General features: G+C 49.6%; 2 protein-coding genes across 2 annotated transcripts in view; one reads left to right on the forward strand and one right to left on the reverse strand.

Moving 5' to 3' along the window:
- Positions 1 to 73: 73 nt before the first annotated feature.
- ANKS4B (ankyrin repeat and sterile alpha motif domain containing 4B) lies at positions 74 to 6,064 on the reverse strand. The gene is made up of 3 exons (XM_053276521.1): positions 6,046 to 6,064; positions 4,032 to 4,182; positions 74 to 2,613 (listed from the first exon to the last, which is right to left on the reverse strand). The coding sequence occupies exons 1-3, from the start codon at positions 6,062 to 6,064 to the stop codon at positions 1,533 to 1,535; spliced, it is 1,251 nt and encodes a 416-aa protein (XP_053132496.1). The 3' UTR covers positions 74 to 1,532.
- Positions 4,075 to 22,298, forward strand: part of LOC128336545 (uncharacterized) — a 26,333-nt gene continuing 8,109 nt past the window's right edge. Inside the window, exons 1-4 of the mRNA XM_053276401.1 lie at positions 4,075 to 6,931; positions 8,245 to 8,325; positions 12,110 to 12,230; positions 21,418 to 21,495. Of these exons, the coding sequence (XP_053132376.1) occupies positions 6,785 to 6,931; positions 8,245 to 8,325; positions 12,110 to 12,230; positions 21,418 to 21,495 (427 nt within the window). The 5' untranslated portion in view covers positions 4,075 to 6,784. The remainder of the gene's footprint in view (positions 6,932 to 8,244; positions 8,326 to 12,109; positions 12,231 to 21,417; positions 21,496 to 22,298) is intronic.

Raw genomic sequence — 22,298 nt, forward strand, 5'->3', positions numbered from 1 at the left:
CATGGATGCAGCAGGCTTGACTCCACATCCCCTTTGTCAGAACCTCATTCAGTGGCCTCTGGAGCACGACGACTCGCTCATTTACTTATTTATTTCCTTGCTTGCTCACATGTGTATGCCACTGTTTGTCCTGGGACCCTAGGGCCTTCAAGCAACTATCATTAAAAATGCAACTAAAAAACAAGAGACACCAGGTGAAAGGAAGGCAAAGGGCAGCTACTCACAGAAAGGGCAGCCTTCAGTCACCTCCAGAAGACTGGGAGCCAGGGAGCCACATGGGTCAAATCTGAGAGTAAGTTTCGCAGCCTGGAGGCAACCACTGAGAAGGCCCCGCTGATGTCGGCACACAGAGCAGAGTCCTCCAGCTGGCCTCATTAGGTGGGTAGATTCAGCCAGAAGCAGGCAGTCCTTAGGGTGTTTGAGCTCCACGTTGTTGAGGGCTTTCGAGGTAGCAGGTAGTAGCTGGAACTGTATCTGGCATCAGATTGCTTGAAGCAGTGTCTAAAAGTCAGTGCAATATGCAGGCTGTGGCTAGCTCCCGATATCAGTCTGGCAGACACACTCTGTACCTCCGGTCATTTCCAAATGCTTTTCAAGGGCACCCCTTTATAGAGTGCATTGCGATAATCCAACCTTTAAGCAACAAAGGCATGGGCAACAGAGGCCAGGTCAGCTGGGCTAGAAAGGACTGTGCCACTACAGGCAGCCAGCAGGGGGAGGATCCTAATTCAACCCGTTCCGCCCCAGAAGGGGCTGGTTGAGGTGGGGCCATAACTCAGTGGAAGAGCATCTGCTTTGCATGCAAAAGGCCTCAGGTTGAATCCTTGGCATCTCCAAATTAGGGTTGGGGGAAAGACCTCTGTCTGGGGCAGATTTGGGGCAGAAAAGGGGCTTCGGGGGGAAAAGAGGGGAGAGCTGCTGCAAGGGAACACAGCAAGCTGCCTTCTACCAAGTCAAGCCACTGGTCCATCTAGCTCAGTATTGTCTACCCTGACTGGCAGCAGCTCTCCAAAGTTTCAGGCAGGAGTCTCTCCCAGCCCTGTCTGGAGATGCTGCCAGGGAGTAAACCATGCCACCCCCTAAAGGGGCATATCTTGCAGCAGACAGAACTTATGTGTAGTCAGCCATCCAAATTCAAACCAGGGTAGACCCTGCTTAGCAAAGGGGAGGATTCATGCTCGGGACTGCCAGTCACGCTCTCCTCCCATGACAGTCAATACAACCTTGAGCTAACTAGATGGACCAACAGACAGACTCCGCATCAGACAACTCTGTATGCTCTTAGGTGAAAAGAAAAAGAACTCCTACCCACCAGAAGCCCTCCCACTGGGGAGAAAAATTCTGGTCCAGCCCTTTGCCTACTGTGCTGGGTTTCTCTTTACAAGGAGTTTTTCACAGAGAGGAGGAGTCAGGAGGAGTGTGATTTCCCCACCTGCAGCCTGAAGTGGTAAGGGTCGGTTCCACGGCTTCATTCTGCAGCGTGCCTAGGCCAGGCCTCAGCACCAATTATTGTGATCGGGCACCTGTAGGACTTACAGCTGGGTATCTCCAGTCTTTCCTGGCCTTGAGAGTGCTTGCTTTCTTCTGTCTACTGCATGGAGGATTTTCTTCCTCGGACCCAGCTGCATCTGTATGCTCCGGAGATCTTCATCAGAACACAGCATGAGGGCTTCCAAATCGATATTTTCTCTCATCAGGATGGGAAGGAGTTCACTGAGGTTCTGAGATGCCAGAAACACCTCCAGGGGGGTCGTCTCTACTTTCCCGTCATCCCACCCAATGTCCTGTTCAATCCAAGATTCCTCGGGATCCGTTTCTAAGTCTGGGTTGCCCGCAGCCTCAGCCAGTTTAATCTGGAACAATTCACTGGCTATCTTGAAGCTGGCGTCTTCCTTCTCGGGTGACAGTAGAGCAGCATTGATGCCTGTGGACAATTTGTTCCTAAATACAATATTCCCAAGACCAGGGCGGTTAAAAATGGACTTCGGCCCTAGCTGGTCGTCCTCTTCAGAAAGACTGTTTTTTCTTTTAAAGTCATTGGTGAGTTCTTCCTCGTCGTTTTCGTTGAAGACTTCCATCACAGCCGTCCGTCCAACAGGCATACTCTCTTGACCATTATTCCCTGCTTCTGGGTCATCCGGACCTTCCTCTCTCTTTTTGGTCCTCAACCTGAAAGTGTCCTTCAGATGTTTGGGCAGTGTCCCTAAAGAGCTGGATGTAAAGAAATTAGATATTTTTGTCCTGGTGGCCGTTCCCCTCACTGAATTCATGGATTCTTTGCTGTAATTTCTATTCATCTGAAGTTCATGTTTCTCTTGGCGTCTCTCACATTCTCGGATTTGTCTCTCCACGTTGCGCTCAGCCTGGGCTTTCAGCTTGGAGGCTCTTTTGGGATTCTTGAGGGTCTGCTCAGTCGCTGCATTGTCAAGGATCCTGACACATTCATATTGATTCCTGCTGGCTGCGGCATCCAGAGGAGAACGCATGTCGTTGTCGAGGGCGAAGACGTTGGCCCCAAAGTTGATTAAGAATGAGACGCAATTTAAGTGGCCGTTGGAGGCTGCATGGTGAAGAGGAGTGTTGCCCCAAATGTCACATTTATCTGGGTCACCTCTGGAAAAACAAAATAGGAAGGAAATAAGGGTAAACAAGTATGGACTCACATTGCAAGTAACGTTGCAGTACTTCCTTGGGGTGCATGTGCTGTGATGTTATTATACTGCGCTTAGTGACTAGAACTCATCAAGCCGCTGGGCATGGGGACTGCCATGGGGCAGTGAGAAGCAGCAGGAAATCCGGTGGGGTGTGGGGAGGCAAGCAGGTAGATGGGGCTATAGACAGTGCTGTGGCAGCTGGGCCTACCAAAAAAATCTTAACGCAGGCCACCACCCATGACACAAGGCTGCGGATGGAGCTTTGAGTCATCTCAGTCAGGATATCAGCTGCTAGACTACAATGTTAAGGGGCATTTCCTATTTGCAATCCTTTGCATACACTTTGCATACATTTTTTAACGAGCAATTGGCACACCACAATATTCTCCCCCCCCCCATTTTGGCAACATGGCAACCCTGTTTTGCCATTTTCCTCCTCTCCTGAACATAGAATGCTGAGCGCTTGGGTTTCAGTTGCTTCCAGATATGCCGCCTGTATCCATGGCAGCCTCTTGAACGCTCATCAGTAGGAGGCGGGTTCTGGCTCTAAATATTAAACTACTGCTTTATTGGATCCTGGGCTGTTTCACACATTCAGCCACCCAAGGGGCGATTTCATGGCTGCTATCTTAATGAATTCTGAGAGAGTTCATCTTTTCTCTCTGGCCCTTTGGTCTCAGGCTCTTTTTGCTTGTGTGCATTTCCCCTTCCCCAGATGAAAACATCGACTAATAAGAGGCTAGTCCTGCTTTTCAACGGAGTCCTGAACTGAAGCAGTTGCCCTAACAGCAAAATAGCCACTAGCCTGCTGCTAATTAAAAATCAGTTTGCAACATTCCCCGCCCCCCCTTTTGCTCCCCCACCCCCCAGATGTTCAGGGGTGTAGCTAGAAGTGAGCGGAGGGGCTCAAGGAACCTCCTCCCGGCCCCCCGCCAGGGTCCCGTCTGCTGCCCGGGGGAGACTTTCCTCTGCCAGGGGCGGCACCCGGCGCTGGGGCTGCTGCTGCCGCCACCGGCCCCGCCTGCCTCCCCCACGGAGAGGGTGACGCCGCCCCCAATGGCTTACAAAACCCCTGGAGCAGCCGGGTGAGAGGGAAGCGCGGTGCGGGAAAGACACCCACCATCCCCCGCGCTCTCCCCCTCGGCAGGTACCCGCCGCCGCCGCCGCCACGCCCTGCTGCTGGGATCCCGCCCGGGCGGCTCTGCGGCTGTTCGGCGCAGGCGGGGGTCGGGACTGGGGGCTGCAGGCTGCCTCCAGGACGGGCCACTGGGCATGCGCACTGGGGGTGCCGAGCCGCCCAAGCCCCGCCGAGCGATTCAGGCGGGCTTTCCGCGCTCCCCCCCACTCCCCCCCCACTCTCCTGGCAGCCGAGCCCACCTCGCTGATTGGCTGGCGGGGTGACAGGAGGCGGCACCAAAAATTGGCGGGCTGCTTGACCGCGGCGGGCTGGCTCCTTCCCTCCCGCAGCTGGGCGGAAGCGCCTCGCGAGGACGACGCCGGGAGGGGCCGCCGCCGCCGCAGCAGCAGCAGCAGCAGCAGCAGCAGCCCCCGCCCTCGGCGCGCCCCTCCTTGGGAGGGGAGGCAGCTGAGCTGAGGCAGCAGGAACCGGCTGGTGCTGGAGCGCCCGCCGCCGCCCTCTCAGCCAGGACTCGGGAGGGGGAGGAGGGGGGGTCCTGCTCCTGCTCCTGCTCGTGGAATGGGGGGGGGGCTTCAAGCCCCACCTCATTGCCACTACTTGGCTGCCTACCGAAGAGCCTCCGACTCCGAGGAGAAGCCCGCCCAGAGGCCGAAGCAGGCAGCCGCTCTCCTCCCCCCAGTTCCACCCCGCCCTGCAGAAATCCTAGTCCGAGGGAAGGCCGCCCCCCCCCCCCCCCCGCAAGCAGCAGGGCAAGGAAAGGAGCGGGCGGCTCCCCCCTCCGCATTACAGTTCCTAAGTCATAACTGCTGAGGGAAAGCGGCCCCCAAGCTTTCTTGTAGCCTTCTGAGGGAAGGGCTCTAGGCCCAGCCGTGGCTTTCACCTCACCAAAAGGATGAGGATAATAATAATAATAATTAATAATAAGTCTCTGTTGCCTCAGGAAAAGGAGGAAACCCCTCCAGCCATGCTACTCAGCCAGGATGTGGCCTTTTAAAAGAATACCTTGTGGGAGAATGATGGGAATATGGTCTTCAAGTAGGGATGTGTGTTTCGTTTCGTATACAAAACGTTTTGTGCACAAAACAGGCCGTTTCGGCTGTTTTGTAGCCAAAACAAAACACCCAATGCTCAAAACAGAAATTTTGTAGCCAAAACAAAACGTCCCTGTTTTGGATACAAAATGTTTTGTTGTTTCGGCTGTTTTGGAACTCCATTTTGCAATCACAAAAAGTCTTCCTCCTTCATTTTTCAGTCTCCATTTTGAGTTTTGACATCTGTTTGTGTTTCCAGCCCTTCCAGCTCACAGACTGGCCAGCGAAAGCATGGGCTGATCTGCTGGCAATTGCCTCCTTACTCCTTTTAAGCAAATTTAAGGGTAAATTTTACCCTCATTGACCAGTGGGGCAGTGTGCATTTACCCTCATTGCCCAGTGGGGCAGTGTGCATTTGATTGTTGTAGAGTATAGATTCTCTGGTAGCATATGAGATTTTCAATGACAAACCATGAATCCACTCTCACATGCTACCAGAGAATCTGAATCTACACTCAAACATCTCAGAAACAACAGAACCCAGTACCCTATGGGTTAGCAACCCATGGGGGTGATTGGCACCCTATGTGCTCTACACCACCACTGGCTCTGGGCCACCCTGGTGCCCCCCAAGTGCAGTTATGGGGCAGGAATTATGGAGGTCCATAATTCCCTATGGGGAAGAACTTTACAGATGCGCAAACTCCATTACATCTTTAAAAATCAGCTCTCTGCCCAATTCCTTTGAAATAATTCTGGCAGCTTCCTTGCCCTGACTGGGCACTACCACCCACCCTACTCTGCTCTGGGCCACCCCTTTCCCCCCAACACAAAGCTATACTTTTGCTGAAACCTCCATTCTTCCCTATGGGAAAAATCCTATATTTCAAAAATTCACCAAAAATCAGCCCTTTGCCCAATTCCTCTGAAATTTGGGTGGTAGTTTCCACCCACTGGGCACTACCACCCCCACCCACTAGTTTTTCCCTGGGGCCATTTTTCAAAATCCAGAATGTTTCAGATTCGGATTTTGCAATTTCGAACAAAGAACAAAATTGGGGTGTTTCGGATTGGCTGATTTCGAACAAAGGACAAAATGGGGGTGTTTCGGATTCGGGCCAAAAACAAAACGGGGAAAAACAAAACGCACAACCTTATCTTCAAGACCCCTGCCAAAAACCAGTTTCTGAGGGGAAGTGGAGTTTCTGAGTGGGGAGTTCACCTCCCTGCTTGGGCTTCATCTTGCCAAAGGAACTCCAACAAACCCCTTCGGAGGATGCTGCAGCCTTGCTGACGTGAACAAAAGCCCTGCCACCTCACTGCCCACATTTGTAGCATTTGTCTGCCGCGGGCAACACGCCACAGATTCTCCCCGACCTCAGAACACTGGGGCGCCACAGTCTTCTGCATCACGGTGAAAATCTGTCCACTCTTAGAGCGTTCTTGCTCTGTGCATACAAATGCTGGAACTATGGACGGCGTAGGGCAGGACTTCTGAGCGCAACGGCACAGGGGCTGTAGCAGGAAATTCCCTGAGGCCAGGGGCTCAATTGGCAAGAGCAAATTGGCCAACTGGTCAGAAAGACCTGGGTTCAAGTCTCCTGGAAGCGATGATTCAAAAAGAGTGACCTACTTCAGAGGGCGGTGGTGACAGTGGTTATGGAAAACATGCACCCTGTAGAAAGGAGGATCCAGGAGATGCTGTGGAAAAGTCTTTTGACTCAGGGTTATCCCAATACACAACCCCTGGGTGGCCAATTTCTCGAGACTCCGGGCCAATCCTGTGGAGTAGACAGCCCTCCTTTTACCCTGAGTCCCTTTTCCAGGGACCCTGTTCTTCTCCCCAGCATCACAGGGGCGCAGTTTAGGAAACACTGTTCTCCCTGTTAGTCCACACCTCCTGCTCTCAGAGACCATCTAGACCCTCATCCTCCTTCCAGCCGCCTATCTAAGACCCTTGCATGCGAGGCAGGTCCCTTTCCTTGGCACAAGGGCATCGCACCTGGGGCCGTTGCATCGCCACCTTTTGCCTATGCCGATACTTTCTTACGTTCTTAAAGAAGGAACAGGACAAGAGGGGACAGGACCAGTTGATACGATCATGCTTGGTATGAAGAAAGTGAGAAGGAGTTTTTCTCGCTCTCACCAAATATAGGCCTAGGAAGCTGCCAAATCCTGAGTCAGGCCCTGGGTCCATTTAGCTCCGGATCATCTGCACGGACTGGCATCCGTGTAAATCTGGGTGGAGGAGCCAAAATCTGGTGGCTACCCTAAATTCCGGGGGACATGGCAACCCTACCTCTGTCCAAGGGGCTGCCAGGGAGAGGAGCGAACATGGACAGGCCCCCTCTCCCCTAGCTACGCCCCTGCAGATGTTAACTTCACAGCAAAGTGTCAGACAATACACTTACAATATATTTGGTTCTGCAGCTCAGATTAACTCTTGTAAAAAGTCCCACTCCATTGTTTAAAGAAGCCTCATTAACTCCCCTTTCTACCCAGAACAAGCAGCAGAAGCCAGTAGAGAGGAGACTCCTCCTGTCTCCTGGAAGCCAGCCCAGCCCTTTTGCATACAGAGAAGTGTCTGTACACATGTGCATGTGTCTGTGTGAATGAGTTCATCTAAGAACAGCCTTGGTCCAAGGCCTCACAAATGTATCAGCCCTGCTGACTGAGCAAAGAGGCCCCTTTCAAAGTGGCGATTCTCTTATAGTTAGCAGGAGGAGAGCAATTGGCTCTATCCAGCCCCAGCACAGCAACCCTCCAGTGGCTGTTGCTGCTGGGATCTGCCTTGCTGTTTTCTTTTTAGATTGTGAGCCCTTTGGGGACATAGAGCCTATTGCAGCTATTTATTATCTATTTTCCCTTTGAGAACTTTTGTTGAAAAGCGGTATATAAATATTCCTAGTAGTACAGACTAGAAGCATACTATTGCACATATACATTGAACATAATCTGTGGATTGCTGTGCATCAGGGGCGTAGCAAGGTTGGAGTGGGCCCAGAGACAAGATTTTAAAATGGGCCCCCACTCAATGAAGCAGTTTTGTAAATTGTGGACCATGCAAGTCACTTAATGGTACTAGAGAAAGACATGCTGTTCTGGTACCTCCAGATCTTAACACTCACATCAGTTTCGGAGGATGAATACAACTGAAGGAAGCAGGGGGTGGGTGCGCAGCTGGGTGAGTCAGTCATGTGACTTACCTCTGGGGGCCCCCCAAGGCAGTGGGCCCCCAGACAACTGTCTCCCCTTGCCCTATTATAGTTACGCCCCTGCTGTGCATGCAGACCGATGTGCAGATTGCACGTGCACTGAGCATGACTTGTGATAGGACTGCGGTGTAGCCCAGACCTAGGGCTGACTGCCTCGGGAAGACCCAGGTCAGATTCCGTGGTGTCAAATGTGTCTTTTCTTGCAGATGAACAAGGGACAAAGTCCACCCAGCTATGCTCAACCTCACCACAGGGAAATACAGCAGGAGCAAGCGAGCTGTTTAAAGGTCAGTTTTATGGGCAATAAAATATGGCATATATTTTATTATCCTCATGCTGTCACACCTAATATATATAAGGCTTGGATTCTGCAGCTGCACATCGTGTCTTTCCTGTTCCGATGCCTTTCACTTTCCACGTGGCCACGTTTTCCTTCTCAGCTCTGGTCTATTCCTTGGCTGCCAATACTCCCTAATTACAGTCTTGGTATTGATACAGGCAGAGGTATATTTGGTAATTTTGGAGCCTGGACCTTAAGGCCTTTGGAGGGCACCCTCCCCTTTAAATCAAGCATCACCATGCTCCACCAGGTGACCACACCACCCAAGACAGACTAAAGAGGATTTGGGGGCTCCCAGGGGCTGTGGAGGCTCTGGACTTTGGCCTGGAATTCCAGGGGTAAGAGCAGCTCTGGATACAGGCATCGCTGAAAATTGCCCCTGCTGCTCAAAAAGGATCATAGGAATCTGCCTTATAATGAGTCAACCCACTGGTCCATTTAGCTTGGAATTGTCTACACTGACTGGCAGCAGCTCTTCGAAGTTTCAGGCAGGAGTTTCTCCCATCCCTGTCTGGAGTTGCCGGAGGTTGAACCTGGGACCTTCTCTGCATGCAGAGCAGATGCTCTGCCACTGAGCTACAGCCCCACCATCTCATAATTATATAGGATTCTGCCTCTTACTGAGTCAGACTATTGGTCCCTCTAGCTCATTGTTGTCTACACTGGCTGGCAGGGTCTCTTCAAGGTTTTAGGTAGGAGTCTCTCTCAAGCCCTGCTCACTTGGGAAAGAGGCACCTTTTAAAATGGTGATTCTCTTTATTGAGCAGGGGGAGAGTAACGCCTTATCCACGCCCAGCACAGGACCTCCAGTGTCTTTCTCATGTTTCTTTTTAGATTGTAAGCCCTTTGGGGATAGGGATCCATCTTATGTATTTATTATTTCTCTGAGTAAACTGCCCTGAGCCATTTTTGGAAGGGCGGTATAGAAATTGAATAAATAAATATACATATAAATATATAAATAAATAATAAGCCCTACTTGGAAATGCCAGGGGTTGAACCTGGGACCTTCTGCATGCAAAGAAGATGCTCTGCCACTGAGCTACACCCCCATCCCCCAAAACCTTGCTATGCTCACATGGAGTCACCCATACAAATGCAAACCAAGGCAGACCCTGCTTAGCTAAGGGAGAAAATTCATGCTAGCTACCACAAGACCAACTCTCTTCCCATACATGGCACTCATCTAGGCCTGCTGTAGTTACCCTCTTCGGCAGATGATTTCTACAGCCTCTAGGTTTCCGTGGTAAGCCGCCAGTAAGGTGGGCGTCATCCCATCTTCATCGGAAGTGTTCAGATCTTTCCTGGTGGCTTCTTTCAGTAATCCCAGATTGCTGTCCGCAGCTGCCCGGTGGTACCGCGTGGACATCTTCCAACAGCACCCGGCTCTCTGAGGCAGAATCTTCTCACACAGTTGCTCTCTCAGCGGCTCACACTTCCCTGACGTGGAGAGTTAATTAATAATTATAGGCAGTTTCAGGAAGACAGAAATGAGGAAGCAAAGGTCACTCCTTCCCTGGAACATCTTGCGCTCCATGAAGCAGTCTCATTGGAAAGGTTGTCATCTCTGTATTTAATTGCGTGTGCGGCCTCCATGGATATTTAACATGGCCCCAGCAAGCAGGCAGACCGTTGACCAGCAAGGGAAATCGAAAATGGGTCACCCGAGTCCCGACTCCACATTCTCCAACGCTGGACTGAAAAGAAATAAACCCAGTTGTGTTATGAATCAGGGACTCATAACATAGCAGTGAGAAGTCTGTAGCCTGGAGTTTTCTCAACAGAAAAGTAACCTAGCGGAAGTAATCTAGCGGAAAAGGAGATGGAGAGGAGAAGAGAGCTGGTCTGGTGGTAGCCAGCATGACTTGTCCCCTTAGCTAAGCAGGGTCTGCCCTGGTTTGTATTTGAATGGGAGACTAGAAGTGTGAGCACTGTAAGAGATTCCCCTTAGAGGATGGAGCCGCTCTGGGAAGAGCATCTGAGGTTCCAAGTCCCCTCCCTGGCAGCATCTCCAAGGAAGGGCTGAGAGAGACTCCTGCCTGCAACCGTGGAGAAGCCACTGCCAGTCTGGGTAGACAATACTGAGCTAGATGGACCAATGGTCTGACTCAGTATATGGCAGCTTCCTATGTTCCTATGTTCAGCCAGCAACCCAATACCCCCCTCCCTGGGAGTATGCCCCATTAAATTCAATGGGAACTGGCTCAATTTGGGTGGGGGGCGACTAATCCATGGCCAACACATGTACAGTTGTGAGCTGTTTTTAATTATCTCCTTCGAGTAGTCATTAGCTGTGGGGATATTGGACAACCTGGACCTTTCCCCTGCTTTATGTTTCTGCAGGCACAACAGCAGTAATTAAAACTGGCTGTAGCCACCACTCCTGCATCCCCATATGGCAATTACTGAGGCAGATCAAGGCCCTCCTGGCTGAAATCTCAACCCCCCTGCCTCTCCCCACCCTCAATAGGCCCGTTAATGCAGTTCCCCCCAGGAAATCCATCCAACAGAGGGGAGTGTGGAGCCTTTCCGTAGCCGGGAAGCACACAGCAGCCCTCAATCCGTCCCTACCATGCTTTGCTTCTACTGCCTGTGAGCAGACCCTGGAGCGGAAAAGCTGGGGCCTCTTAAAACCACACGGATGCAAAACCTAGATGGTGAAAGCACTTCGAAGAGCCATGAAAGGATCTCTTCTACCCTGAGACACTCGAAGCAAACACTGGCTATTGATCAATGTTTCTGATAAAACCCTGCTATGAAATAAAACCTGCCCACTGGGTAAAAAGGCACCTTTTTAAAGGGTGGCTTCCTTATACGTAGCTGCAATTGGTGGAAAGCAATGGCCTCCGGTCAGCTCAGCAGCACAACATTTCCCCCAGTAGTCGTCGTTGCTGGTGTCTCCTCTCTGAGTGGGTTTTTGGGGTTTGGTTGTTTGTTGTTGTTGCTTTGCTTTGTTTTTTTTAAGACTCACTGTGAGCCCTTTGGGGACAGGGAACACTTTCCTCATCGCCAGTAGCAGCCCGTCCTCACGTGCCGGGGGTGGAGGGGTGCCAAAAGAGGCACAGCTGCCTCTGCTTCTCGGCAGCTCAGGTTGCTCCTCTCTCTCCTGCCCCATCCCAGAGCCACGCTGCCTGCAGGCTGGCCATCTGTCAGGTAGAGCTGTGTGAGCTAATCTTGGGTTGCTCTTCCTGCCCAGAACCTGCAGCCCCCTTTTTGGCAATGGAGGACTCTGCATCATGCCAGCCAACATCATCATCATCATCACCACCACCACCACCATCATCATCATCATCATCATGTTAGCCACCTTATGTCTATGGAAAAAGGCAGGATGTATGCTCTTAAAATAAAAAAAAACACCTCAAGATGCAGTCCTGAGCCACCAGAATATAAAATTATCATTGACTTCAGTGGTGTGTGTGTGTGTGTGTGTGTGTGTGTTGCATTGCATTGCATTGTGTTGCATTGCATGATGTGTGTGTTCAACATCCTGGGCTATGCTAAAAGTTTTTGAGTGGCCAGCAGGAGGAGGAAGAAATGCAAATCCCTTCTTGCCGATTTTAATTGAAGATGTAACAGAGCCAGCCACAAGACAAAAGGAAAGGATGTAATGAGTTGCATTGTGGATTCTTTGAAAAGATCAAACAAGCTCACCTCAAATTCCCTCTCCAGTCTGACGCCTAAACTCAATAGGTTTGTGTCTAAGTGGGATGTTTGTTTCTCCCTTCAAGTGCTGGGAGGAAAGTTGTGAAGTTCTGGGCAACTCGAATTCCTCCCTTCTTCTTCTCTTCAGTGAAAAGATGTTCCAGGACCAAAATCCCTTCACACTGAAATGTGCAGCACAAGGCCCCAGTGAGTAGAACTGGATTAATTAAGACACATTTAATGGGTGGCGGAACTTATTATAATTGCTTTCTCCCTCTCATGCTTAGTTTGTTTACGATGGGAGGGATGTTTTCCGAATGGGTTGTTATTTGGATTCCTAGACCCATGAGTCACTGATTCGCATTTGTGTTCTCAGATGGCTAGACAATTCAGAGCCCCTGAGAGCATGATGTGGAGCCTGGGAGGGAGAGAGATGTTTTGCCCTCGAAGTTTGAATGCGGTTGGCTGGCCATCGAGCCTTACTCGGGGGGGGGGGGGGTTGGCGCCCTAGGTGAAGTTTGACCTTGCCCCCCACCCAGCCAACAAGTGCAGAGCCTCGGATTTCCCTTGAGCCACACAGGCTGCTCATTCTTCAGGTCAAGTCACCAGCCTGCTTGGATGGCAATGGCAAATGCCTAAGCTGTTTGGGGATACAGTAGGAGAGAGGAAAGAGCAGAGGAGTTTGGTAGGGTTGCCATATTCTGGCTCTCCAAATCCGGGCACCCTAATTTGCACATGATTTGCATATGATGCAAATTAGCAGATGCTCTTTCCTGTTGACTTGTATTTGCTCTGGATATCTACCAACAATAGCTGGGGAAGATATCTTTACCTAACCATTTTCCTTGACATATTAACAGCAGCAACAGAACAACCAAAAAATGCACAGCTTTCCAGTTAAGGCTGCAATTCTTTATGCACTTACTTGAGAGAAGATCTGATTGAAACCAACATTGCTTACTTCTAAGTAGGCATGCATTGAACGTAAAGCCTAGAAAGTCCTTAAACATTATGATACACAGCCTGGTAGGCAGGCAGTGATTTACAGAAAAAGCAAGCTATCCTTTCAGCTGCTCAATAGAGACCACCTGCTGATAAAAAACAAAGGCAACATTCCTCGGAGGATTACTGTACTTTGAACCTCTCCCAGCGAGCCTCCTGTGCTTTACCTGCCTTAACCCAAGTCCAGCAGCTGAACAGAATAGTGACTGCACGTTTTGCTCCATAACTCCACTTCTACGAGGGCTAGAGCTTAGTCCACCCCCCCCACACACACACACTTTTCCTAATGAAAGCTGAAATCCGGGGGACTCCGGGCGGGCTAAGCAATCTGGGTTAAATGCTTAAAATCTGGGAGCTACTCAGAAAATTGAGGGAGATGAATATGAAGAATATTTATATACCGCTTTTCAACTAAGTTTGGAGTCCACTTGAAGTCAACCCTAATAATACCAAACACAACAACAACAACATTGTACCTTCAGGCTATGCCCTGAAATCGGTGACTATTGAACCATGTTTTGCTTTTGTGAGGCAATTCTAAGACAGCACAAGCAGAAGCAAAGCCAGCCCCTTCCCTAGAAGGACCTAGGCAGTTCCTGGGGCACCAGTTCTTGGGGGGAGGCCAGGGTCTGCCTCCCAGCTGGTCTCCCGCTTGCTTTCCTCCTCCTCCTCTCCCTCGCCCCCTCCCTTCTCCCTCCATCCCTCTGCTCTGCTGTGGCTGCTCAGGTGGGAGCCTCCATATCAGGTTCTCAAGTGCCCACCCTACTCAAAACATGGAGCCAGTTGTGAAGAAGGGGGAGGTTTTTGCCTCAGTGGTGAAGGCTCCTTCCTTGTATGGAATATACGGATACAAATACGCTGGCTATTTATATATTTTTCAACAGAAGTTCCCAAAGCAGTTCATATAACAAACAAACAAACAAACAAACAAAGGAAGGTTGGCTTGCCTTAAGATCTCATCATTGGCTCTGTACAGTTCTTAAGCCTAGGTCGTTTGTTCAGCACTGAAGACAAGTTCGCTACCTTACCAGGCTCAGCCACCAGGTGGTAGTATTCGCCTTGCTCTGTTGCCCATCACAGTCCTTGCTCAGGAGCTTCTTAACAAGCTGACCTCCCCCATCCATGCTTCTCTGCCTAAGGGGTGTGTGGGCACAGCATTCCCTGCTGGGCTTCTCTTCCTGTCCCCTGTTATTTCTTTTATCCTGAAGCCTGCAACTCCTAGGAAGACACTGAGGTAAAGGCTTTTCTCCTTTAGTTTCTCTGACACAAGTGATGCATGGGATGGTCAGCTTGGCTGCCGTTGGGCCTGGCTGGTCACAGAGGAAGCTTCTTGCAGCTCCATGAAAAACTGCCTCTCAGGGAGACAGAGAGGTTGGTCGGCCCCGAGGATCACAGGGCCTGCACTGCTGAGGGGAGGGAGACAGCAGCAATAGGGGAAGGGAAGAGGTGGGCCAGACTCTGAGCTCCCCAATTCTTTCCCCTCTCCCACTACATTGCAAAACCAACATGGGGGGGCTAATCATTCGCTGGTTTTGTCTCTAGTGCAACACACGTCTCAAGTTTGATTGCTCAGCAACTCTACCACATTTTCTTATCATGCGTAAGCTGCACGTGAAAGTTTTTTTGTACTTTTCCCTTGGAAAAGAGAAGGTGAGTTCCCTGGAAGTTTGCCTACATGGTGGGGGCAGATTAAGCTCTGTTAAAAAGTGGGTGTGGTGGCAGCGACTGAGCTATTAAAAGAACAGTTTAAGTTTAAAGGAATCTGCTTGTTGGGAAAACATGGAGGGAATGATTCAGCATTTTCCTTCCACACTTGGGCTTGCTTTGAGACAAAGGCTGGGTTAAACCTGCTACAGTTCCTATGGGCTCAGTGCTGCAAACATTGCCTCTAGGCCGAAGAAGACTGTTGATCTGATTACCATATCAAACGCTTTGCTCTCCTCTGTGTGCAAAACGAGGCGACAATGGAGGTGAAGGGGAGCAGGATGCTGAGAGGAAGCAATTTCTCTGGATTTGGGAAAGCGGGGCTTCAGAGCTGGAGCTGTTTACTGCTCCCTTTTGTTTTGACAATGACTCATATTCAAAAACATTTAAAAACAGAACGGGGGGGTGGGGGGCAGAGGGGAATACAAGGAACAAAATCTTAAAAGGGGAGAGATGACAAGAGTACGACTTGCTTCCTCCCCAAAACAACTGAGCTGAGACATAATGAGGATGAGAATTAGATGAGGCCCTTCGTTAATGAGCTAATTGCCCTTATTGTTATTAAACTTGAATCGGCATCATAGTGGCTCTAAATATCCTGCTCTGTATGTGATTCCATCCCCAGCTTCCCTAGGTAGGGTGGGGAAAGATCTGAAACCCCGTCAGTGTAGACAATACTGAGCTCAATGGTAGTGTGTCCAAGTGGTCTAAGCCATTTCATAGGCATGGGATTGAATCCCATTGCTGCCCAGAAACCTTTGGGGATCGGGCTCATTGTTCAGTGGAAGAACATCTACCACTCAATTTTGGTGGGCATTTCCTGTCATTCATTCTTTGCATGCAGCAGGTTCAAGCCTTGGCAGCATCTCTAGGAAGGGCTGAGAAAGACGGTTGCCTCAAACTTTGAAGAGATGCTGCCAGTCAGTGTAGACAATAATGAGCTAGATGGACCCAGGGTCTGACTCGATGAAAGGCAGCTTCCTCTGTTCCTATGCAGATGGATCAAAAGTCTTACTTGGCATAAGTATATGATGCTGCCTTTTACGATCTTCTGGAGGGGTCCGGTTACGGTTGCCACCAGCTCGTCTGGTGGCAACTCGGGACTGGGCTTTCTCTGTGGCTGCCCCAGGGCTTTGGAATACACTCCCTGCTGAAATAAGAGCATCTCCTTCTCTGTTTGGGTTCAGGGAGACCCTTGAGACTTTCCTTTTCTCGCAAGCTTTTAATTAGAATTTTAATAATTTTAATTATTTGTTTTATATTTTTTAATAGTGTTTTATGTATTTTAACCTGTGATTTTAATGTTGGCACCTAGAGATTTACATATCAGGCAGTATAAAAATATGATAAATAAATAAGTATATACAGAATTGTATAATTGTTGCCATAAGGTGATAAGGCCATGCCCACGACACATTTTAGCTTGAAGTCCTGAGATGAAATAATTGTTGTACTAACACAATCATTGTGCCTCAGATCAATACCCCACTACTGATGTCTCTACTTGTCTGTCAGTGCTAAATTGAAACCATATGGAAAGGACATGGCTAAGAGAAAAGATAATCTGCCTGAAATTACATGCAAAGTTAATACGTTCAAACAACCTTCTCTCTGAATCCAGTTTTCTCCCCTAAAATCAATATGTCTTGTCTTTTGTCTCTCGGGTTTGAACTGTTTTCATCCTGTTCCTGAGAACCTCTGTTATTTCCAGCAGCTCAATTTGCAATCAAAACTCTTCAGCTGTCAATAGATATGATATATGTGCTGCAAGGCGAATCATGCATACAGCAAAGCTACCAGAGGGCTAGCCATCTTTTAAAAGATTGTTGCCAGTTTATTAAAATATGCTTGTTAAGATTACGATACAAAAAGAAGCCTTTGGCAGTCTCCCCCTGAGTAACCCAAATCTAAAGGTAAAGTTGTGCCATCGAGTCGGTGTCGACTCCTGGCGCCCACAGAGCCCTGTGGTTGTCTTTGGCAGAATACAGGAGGGGTGACCATTGCCTCCTCCCGCGCAGTACGAGATGATGCTGTTCAGCATCTTTCCTATATCGCTGCTGCCCAAACCTAGCAAGTGTAAAATAAAAGGGGAGGGAGATAACAGGAGAGCGAGAGTGAAAAGCAGCAAGGAGGGGAGGAGGCTGGACGGAGGATTCAGAGAGCCAAGGCGTGTTCTCTGAAGGTGGGTTCAGTCATCACACAGGGAGGCAGAGGCCTAGCAAGGTTAAAGTGGGCCCTGGGCCCCCTGCCTTCTCCCCACCCCCCACCGTGCCCCCGCTGCCACCCCGTCTTTGCTGCAGAAGAACTATGAAGACATGTTGGAAAACAATTATTCTCAGCTCGCCCTTTCTCTCGCTCCTATGCAAAAGATTTCACACACTCTCCAAACTCAGATCAGGAGCCAGCAGCTTGCCAGTGAGACGGGAGAGGAACGTGAACGATGTGGTTGCTTCCCAGACAGAGGGTCCCCCCTCTCTCATAGGCCCAGGGACATCCCCCCCCCCCGGCTTGTTCTAGTAGAGCAATGCCCCTGCAGGGTCTTGCGGTAGCAAGCATGAATTTTTCCACTTTGCTATGCAGGGTTCACCTTGCTTTGCATTTGGATGAGTGACTACATGTGAGCACTGTAAGATATCTGCTTTGCACACAGAAGATGAGCCCCCAGGTTCCCTCTCTAGCACCTTCAGGTAGGGCTGAGAGAGACCCCTGCCTAATGCCTTGGAGAGCGGCTACCATTCAGTGTAGACAGTTCTGAGCTTGACAGGCCCAGGGTCTGACCCAGCAAGAGGGAAATGGCGATGTTCCTAAGCTTGCTTGGAGCTCCTCGCCACTGGACCGGTGGCGGGGGAGTGAGTGAGTGAAATCTTTGTTCTAATTTTGAAAAACTGCCAGCAGCACAGCAGTGGCAGTGGCGAGAACGACTAGCAGGGCACCCACTTCCCAAATCCGGCTGGGCTGGGCAGCAGCAACACGGGCCTGCCTTCCTCCCAAATAAAGTTGGGCCGAAATTGTCAGGCAAAAATCTTCAGGGCAGGAGCCATTTCCCACTGTGCTGAGGCAGGGGAAGGGCTCCACTTCCCAGCACTCTGTGCATGCCTTCCAAGATGGTGCCAAGGCTCATGGGAGCTCCGTGCCCCTTAAAAGACCCCCCACTGCTGGGCAGGGCACCGCCTTGCATGGTGAGAATGGTCCTCTCCACACAGTGCCAGGGAGACTGTGGAGAAGATGCCGCCTCAGCCGAAGCTTCGCACAGGCCCAAGAGACCATTAGCCAGGAAGCGGCCCGTCGGGTGGGCAAGGGTTGCCACTGACCCTTGAATACTGCATGACCTCATCCCAGGACGATGTTAGAAGGAGCTGTGGGGCAGGGCGTTACGGCCTCCTCACGGGCAATTTATATGTACATACTACTTATACTCACTCAGACCATTGGTCCTTTTACATACGAAGTTCCTTTCTAATTAATCAGAATCAGGAGAGGAGAGCTGGTCTGGTGGTAGCAAGCATGACTTGTCCCCATAGCTAAGCAGGGTCTGCCCGGGTTGCATCTGAATGGGAGACTTGATGTGTGAGCACTGGAAGAGATTCCCCTCAGGGGATGAAGCCGCTCTGGGAAGAGCAGAAGGTTCCAAGTTCCCTCCCTGGCTTCTCCAAGATCGAACTGAGAGAGATTCCTGCCTGCAACCTTGGAGAAGCTGCTGCCAGTCTGTGTAGACAATACTGAGCTAGATAGATCAATGGTCTGACTCAGGATGTGGCAGCTTCCTATGTTCCTGTGTACCATTGGTCCAGCTAGCTCAGTATTGTCTTCAGGGGCACCAGCTCTTCAGCGCTGCAGGCAGGATTTTTTTCTCAGCCCTACCTGGAGCTTGCCAGCATTGCACCCGGGACCTTTAGCATGCAAAGCTCGGCTTCCACAGAGCTACTACGGTCCCATCCCCATGAACACTGACATGAGCCCAGAATAATGCATTTTTGACATCCAGAACCCGTGGGCAACTAGATGCAATTGTCTGATGCAAAAATCTCATTCCCTTTCTTTCAGGGAGTCTCATTAATCATCAGCTTCTGCCTAGTTTGTGTGAGATTTCTTTGAACTAGACAAGTATTTCATCTTGGGGCAAAAAAAGAAAAGAAAAGAGAGCTTGATGTTCCACCATAGCTTTCCTTGCTCTGGTGATTAGGCAGGCACTTGGGCCTCCTGTCTGCTATCTGGCGATTTTTCCGTCCTGGAGTCTGATCGTGTAGCTTTGAACCTTGCATAATTCAGAGGACAGTCAATTTTTCAAGTTGCCGTTTGATGTTTTCTCGTAGGCTCTGGTAGCTTTTCGAAGGCAGCAAGATCTTAGATAAACCTTTAATACAAGCTGCACACAACTTGCCCCTGTGGGCCACTTGGCTGTTATACAGCCCATTAATTCGAGAGAATATAGTCACCTTGGTGTCATTTATCCAGACAGTAATGAAGCCAGACATTTCTGTATCCAGCCTTTCCTCTCTGAGGTGCTCAGGGTAGAATTCTCAGTTTAAATTGCCCCTGAAGCTGCTATTAGCCACACTTGGGGGGAAAGACAAGTACATGTCTTTTTCCACTGTAGTTGACAGCAGTGTCAGGAAGTGGAATTTAGACTGGGAAAAGAGCATGGGGGGGAAAGGTGGAACACCCGCCCCACATATACATTCCCCCCCGTCACCCCTATAATAAAAAATACAGGAGATCTAATCACAGGTTGCTGGTGTCTAGAACGGCCAGTGCTGACTGAAGCTATTCCAATCATTGTAACAATATTTTTCACAACATCAAGCCCTTAAAAGCTCCCAGAGTGCTTTCAAGAACTGTCTGGAGCATTCCCAGAGGGGGCTTTTAGTTCACTTCTCCACTGGAACGGAGAGTGTGCGCTTGCACATCAGCCAGATTCACGCCGAAGTCCGTGCAAGATATGGGGGAGCACTTCACTCACGATTCGGTTCTTTATTGCGCGTTAGAGCCTAGCCGATTCATGGCAAGGGTAAAAAAAAACCAACCCCCCACTTTTTGGATTGGGTTTTTTTGCGGCAAATTCAAGCATGCAGTAACGCCTCTCAGTAAACCCGTGGTCAAGCCTGCTGTCTGCGAAAGCTCCTGGGGAGACGGATGTTGATTCTTGGAGACTCCGGGCCAGTCCTGGAGGCTTGGCACCCTGGGCCTTATTCTGTTCCCTTGCAAACTCCTTTGGGTCCATAATACTGAATCATGATGATGATGATAAAGTCTGTGACGGACAGTGTTCCCCAGAACCCCACTCCCTCTTTTCAACAGGTAGATATTTGATTTGCAGAAGGGGGGTCATGGGGGGGCCATGCTTGGCTTCAGATTGGAAGAAACCGATTGCTTTACAACAAATACAGCCGACTCCGCTCTCAGCTCGGCTCGGACTGACAAGGGCTCCCTCAGTCTGAAAGCTCCAAGGGGCTGCTGCTGCTTCAGCTCTCCCTTTGGCCAAGCCGAGAAGACATCCAGCAGGTCGGACTCTTCTCCCAGAAAGACTCAAAGCCCCTGGGTGGGGTTGGGGGAAGATTTGGGCCTTGGAGCCAATCTGTGTGGCCTCAAAGTGGCCACAGAATAAGCATGTTCAGCAGGCAAAGAGTCTGGGCTTCTTGCTTGAACAGCTGGAATTGCTCAGGGTACAAATCACAATTCAGTGTTTATGGTATATTTGTCCCGACTCCCAGAGGTATACAGATATGCCGTGCCTGTATTTTATTTGTTTGTGCCATTTTATTTGTTAGTTTATTTATCTATGTAAACTGCTTTGGGAACTTTGGTTGAACCGCGGTTTATAAATATGATTGTGGTGGTGGTAGTATCATCTGTGGGTTACCTTAACTCTTGCCTGCAGGTGCTATGGTTATGAGTCCATAAGGATAACAACAGTTTCATTTCTTTCAGCAATAGATACAAAATAATATTAATAGTGGTTGATATCCAGACTAGCACTGTGTTAGTGGTGCAACATTTGAAGTCAAAAATTCTAAAGGGGCCCCAACCCTGCTCCAAACTTCCCCAATATAACTCAGTGGAGTGGAATGTTCATGGACAGAAGGCAGTTAACAGACAACCAGGTGGGTGGAGCAAATGGAACTGAGTGGAGAGCAGGAAATTCCCCAGTCTGAAGAATACTCCCTCAAGACCGTCACAACCCCGTCGGCTTCTGTGGGGGAAAGGTACCTTAAACTTTCACCAGGTTCAGGGAGAGACTGGTAAAGCATATGCACACCAGGGATATATGGCAACATTTTGTTGTAGCTCCATACTTGTTGTTCTGAAAAACAATGTGCTGCATAGAAATGCCACAGACCCACAGCTCTTGGCCGTGTTTACGATTTCCATCCATCCATCTACCAACCCAGTTTAATGTTTCTGACAAAATGGATGCCATTCTACAAAAACTCATGTTACAGTCTGCTAAGATTCTAAGAACACTTTGCTATTTGCTATGTTGGAAGTCCCCTTTCAGCAGCTGAGAAACAAGCAATGCCAGAGCAGAACAGCTGTCTGCTCCTTTTGCTACCTAGACATGTGCTTGTTACGGCAATAGAAAAGGCTGTTAAGGGGGCCATTTGAGTGCCTCAATTTCCTATCTGCCCTTCCTTCCCTCTACAGACCACTTAAACGGACAAACTTGGATTTAAGCCCATTTGTTTTGCAGGCACCTCAATAGCACAGAATTGGATGAAAAACCAGCACAAAGGCTTAATTGGTTTGTGGATCCAGCTAGCTTCAAATGGTAAGAATCAATAACTGCCTTTTAGCAACTCATCTGGCTTATTCCAGACTGTTTCAGCCAGCAAATCAAAGCCCTATTAGCCATCCTCTGGAAAGCAGGAATAGTGATTCTATTCCCACTGGTCAAAGGACGGGAAATTAGACTTTGATTGTCGAGTCTTTATGTACTCGAAGCAAGGAGAGCACCTGGATGCCACCTGTATACACTGTTTTCCAGGAAACAGCTTGGAAGAACAACTGAACCCCTGGCTCTCTTCTAACAGGGAAATTATATCTGCTGTGATGGAGTCATTAAGCATACAGCCCAAAGGAGAAAAATGATGTATATATGGATCTGCAACAAAATCTCTCTCTAGCGTTCATTACCTGAGCATGGTGAAAGTTTTAGGCCTCTTTCCATCTCAGAAGCAGCAGAGGTTGTGACTGTCTTGAAGGGGCATTAATCAAGCGGATAGATTCCCCACCCTTTTTGTTCAAGCCCTTGCGTGCTTCTTGCTGCTGAGTTCCAGTAGCCCCGCTCACCTGGTGGTCTGATAACTGTCCTCTGAATCTACAAACATTCCAGTCCATTGAGTGACTTTAGGGCAGTTTGGGAATTTTTGGCCCCCTTCATTCCCCCGCCCCCATCAGAATTTTGAGAAGCCCATCTATCTGTGGGTTACCCTGAATCTGCCAGCTGGCCTGCAGGTGCTCCTGTGATGTGTCCATAAGGATCATAACATTTCCAGCTCTTTTAGAAATAGATAATAGAGTTGATAGATGGTGGAAACATTTGCAGAAAAGCTGAGGTCAAGGATCATTCTG

This window comes from Hemicordylus capensis, chromosome 13 (genome assembly GCF_027244095.1).
Source record: "Hemicordylus capensis ecotype Gifberg chromosome 13, rHemCap1.1.pri, whole genome shotgun sequence".
Lineage (NCBI taxonomy): Eukaryota > Metazoa > Chordata > Lepidosauria > Squamata > Cordylidae > Hemicordylus > Hemicordylus capensis.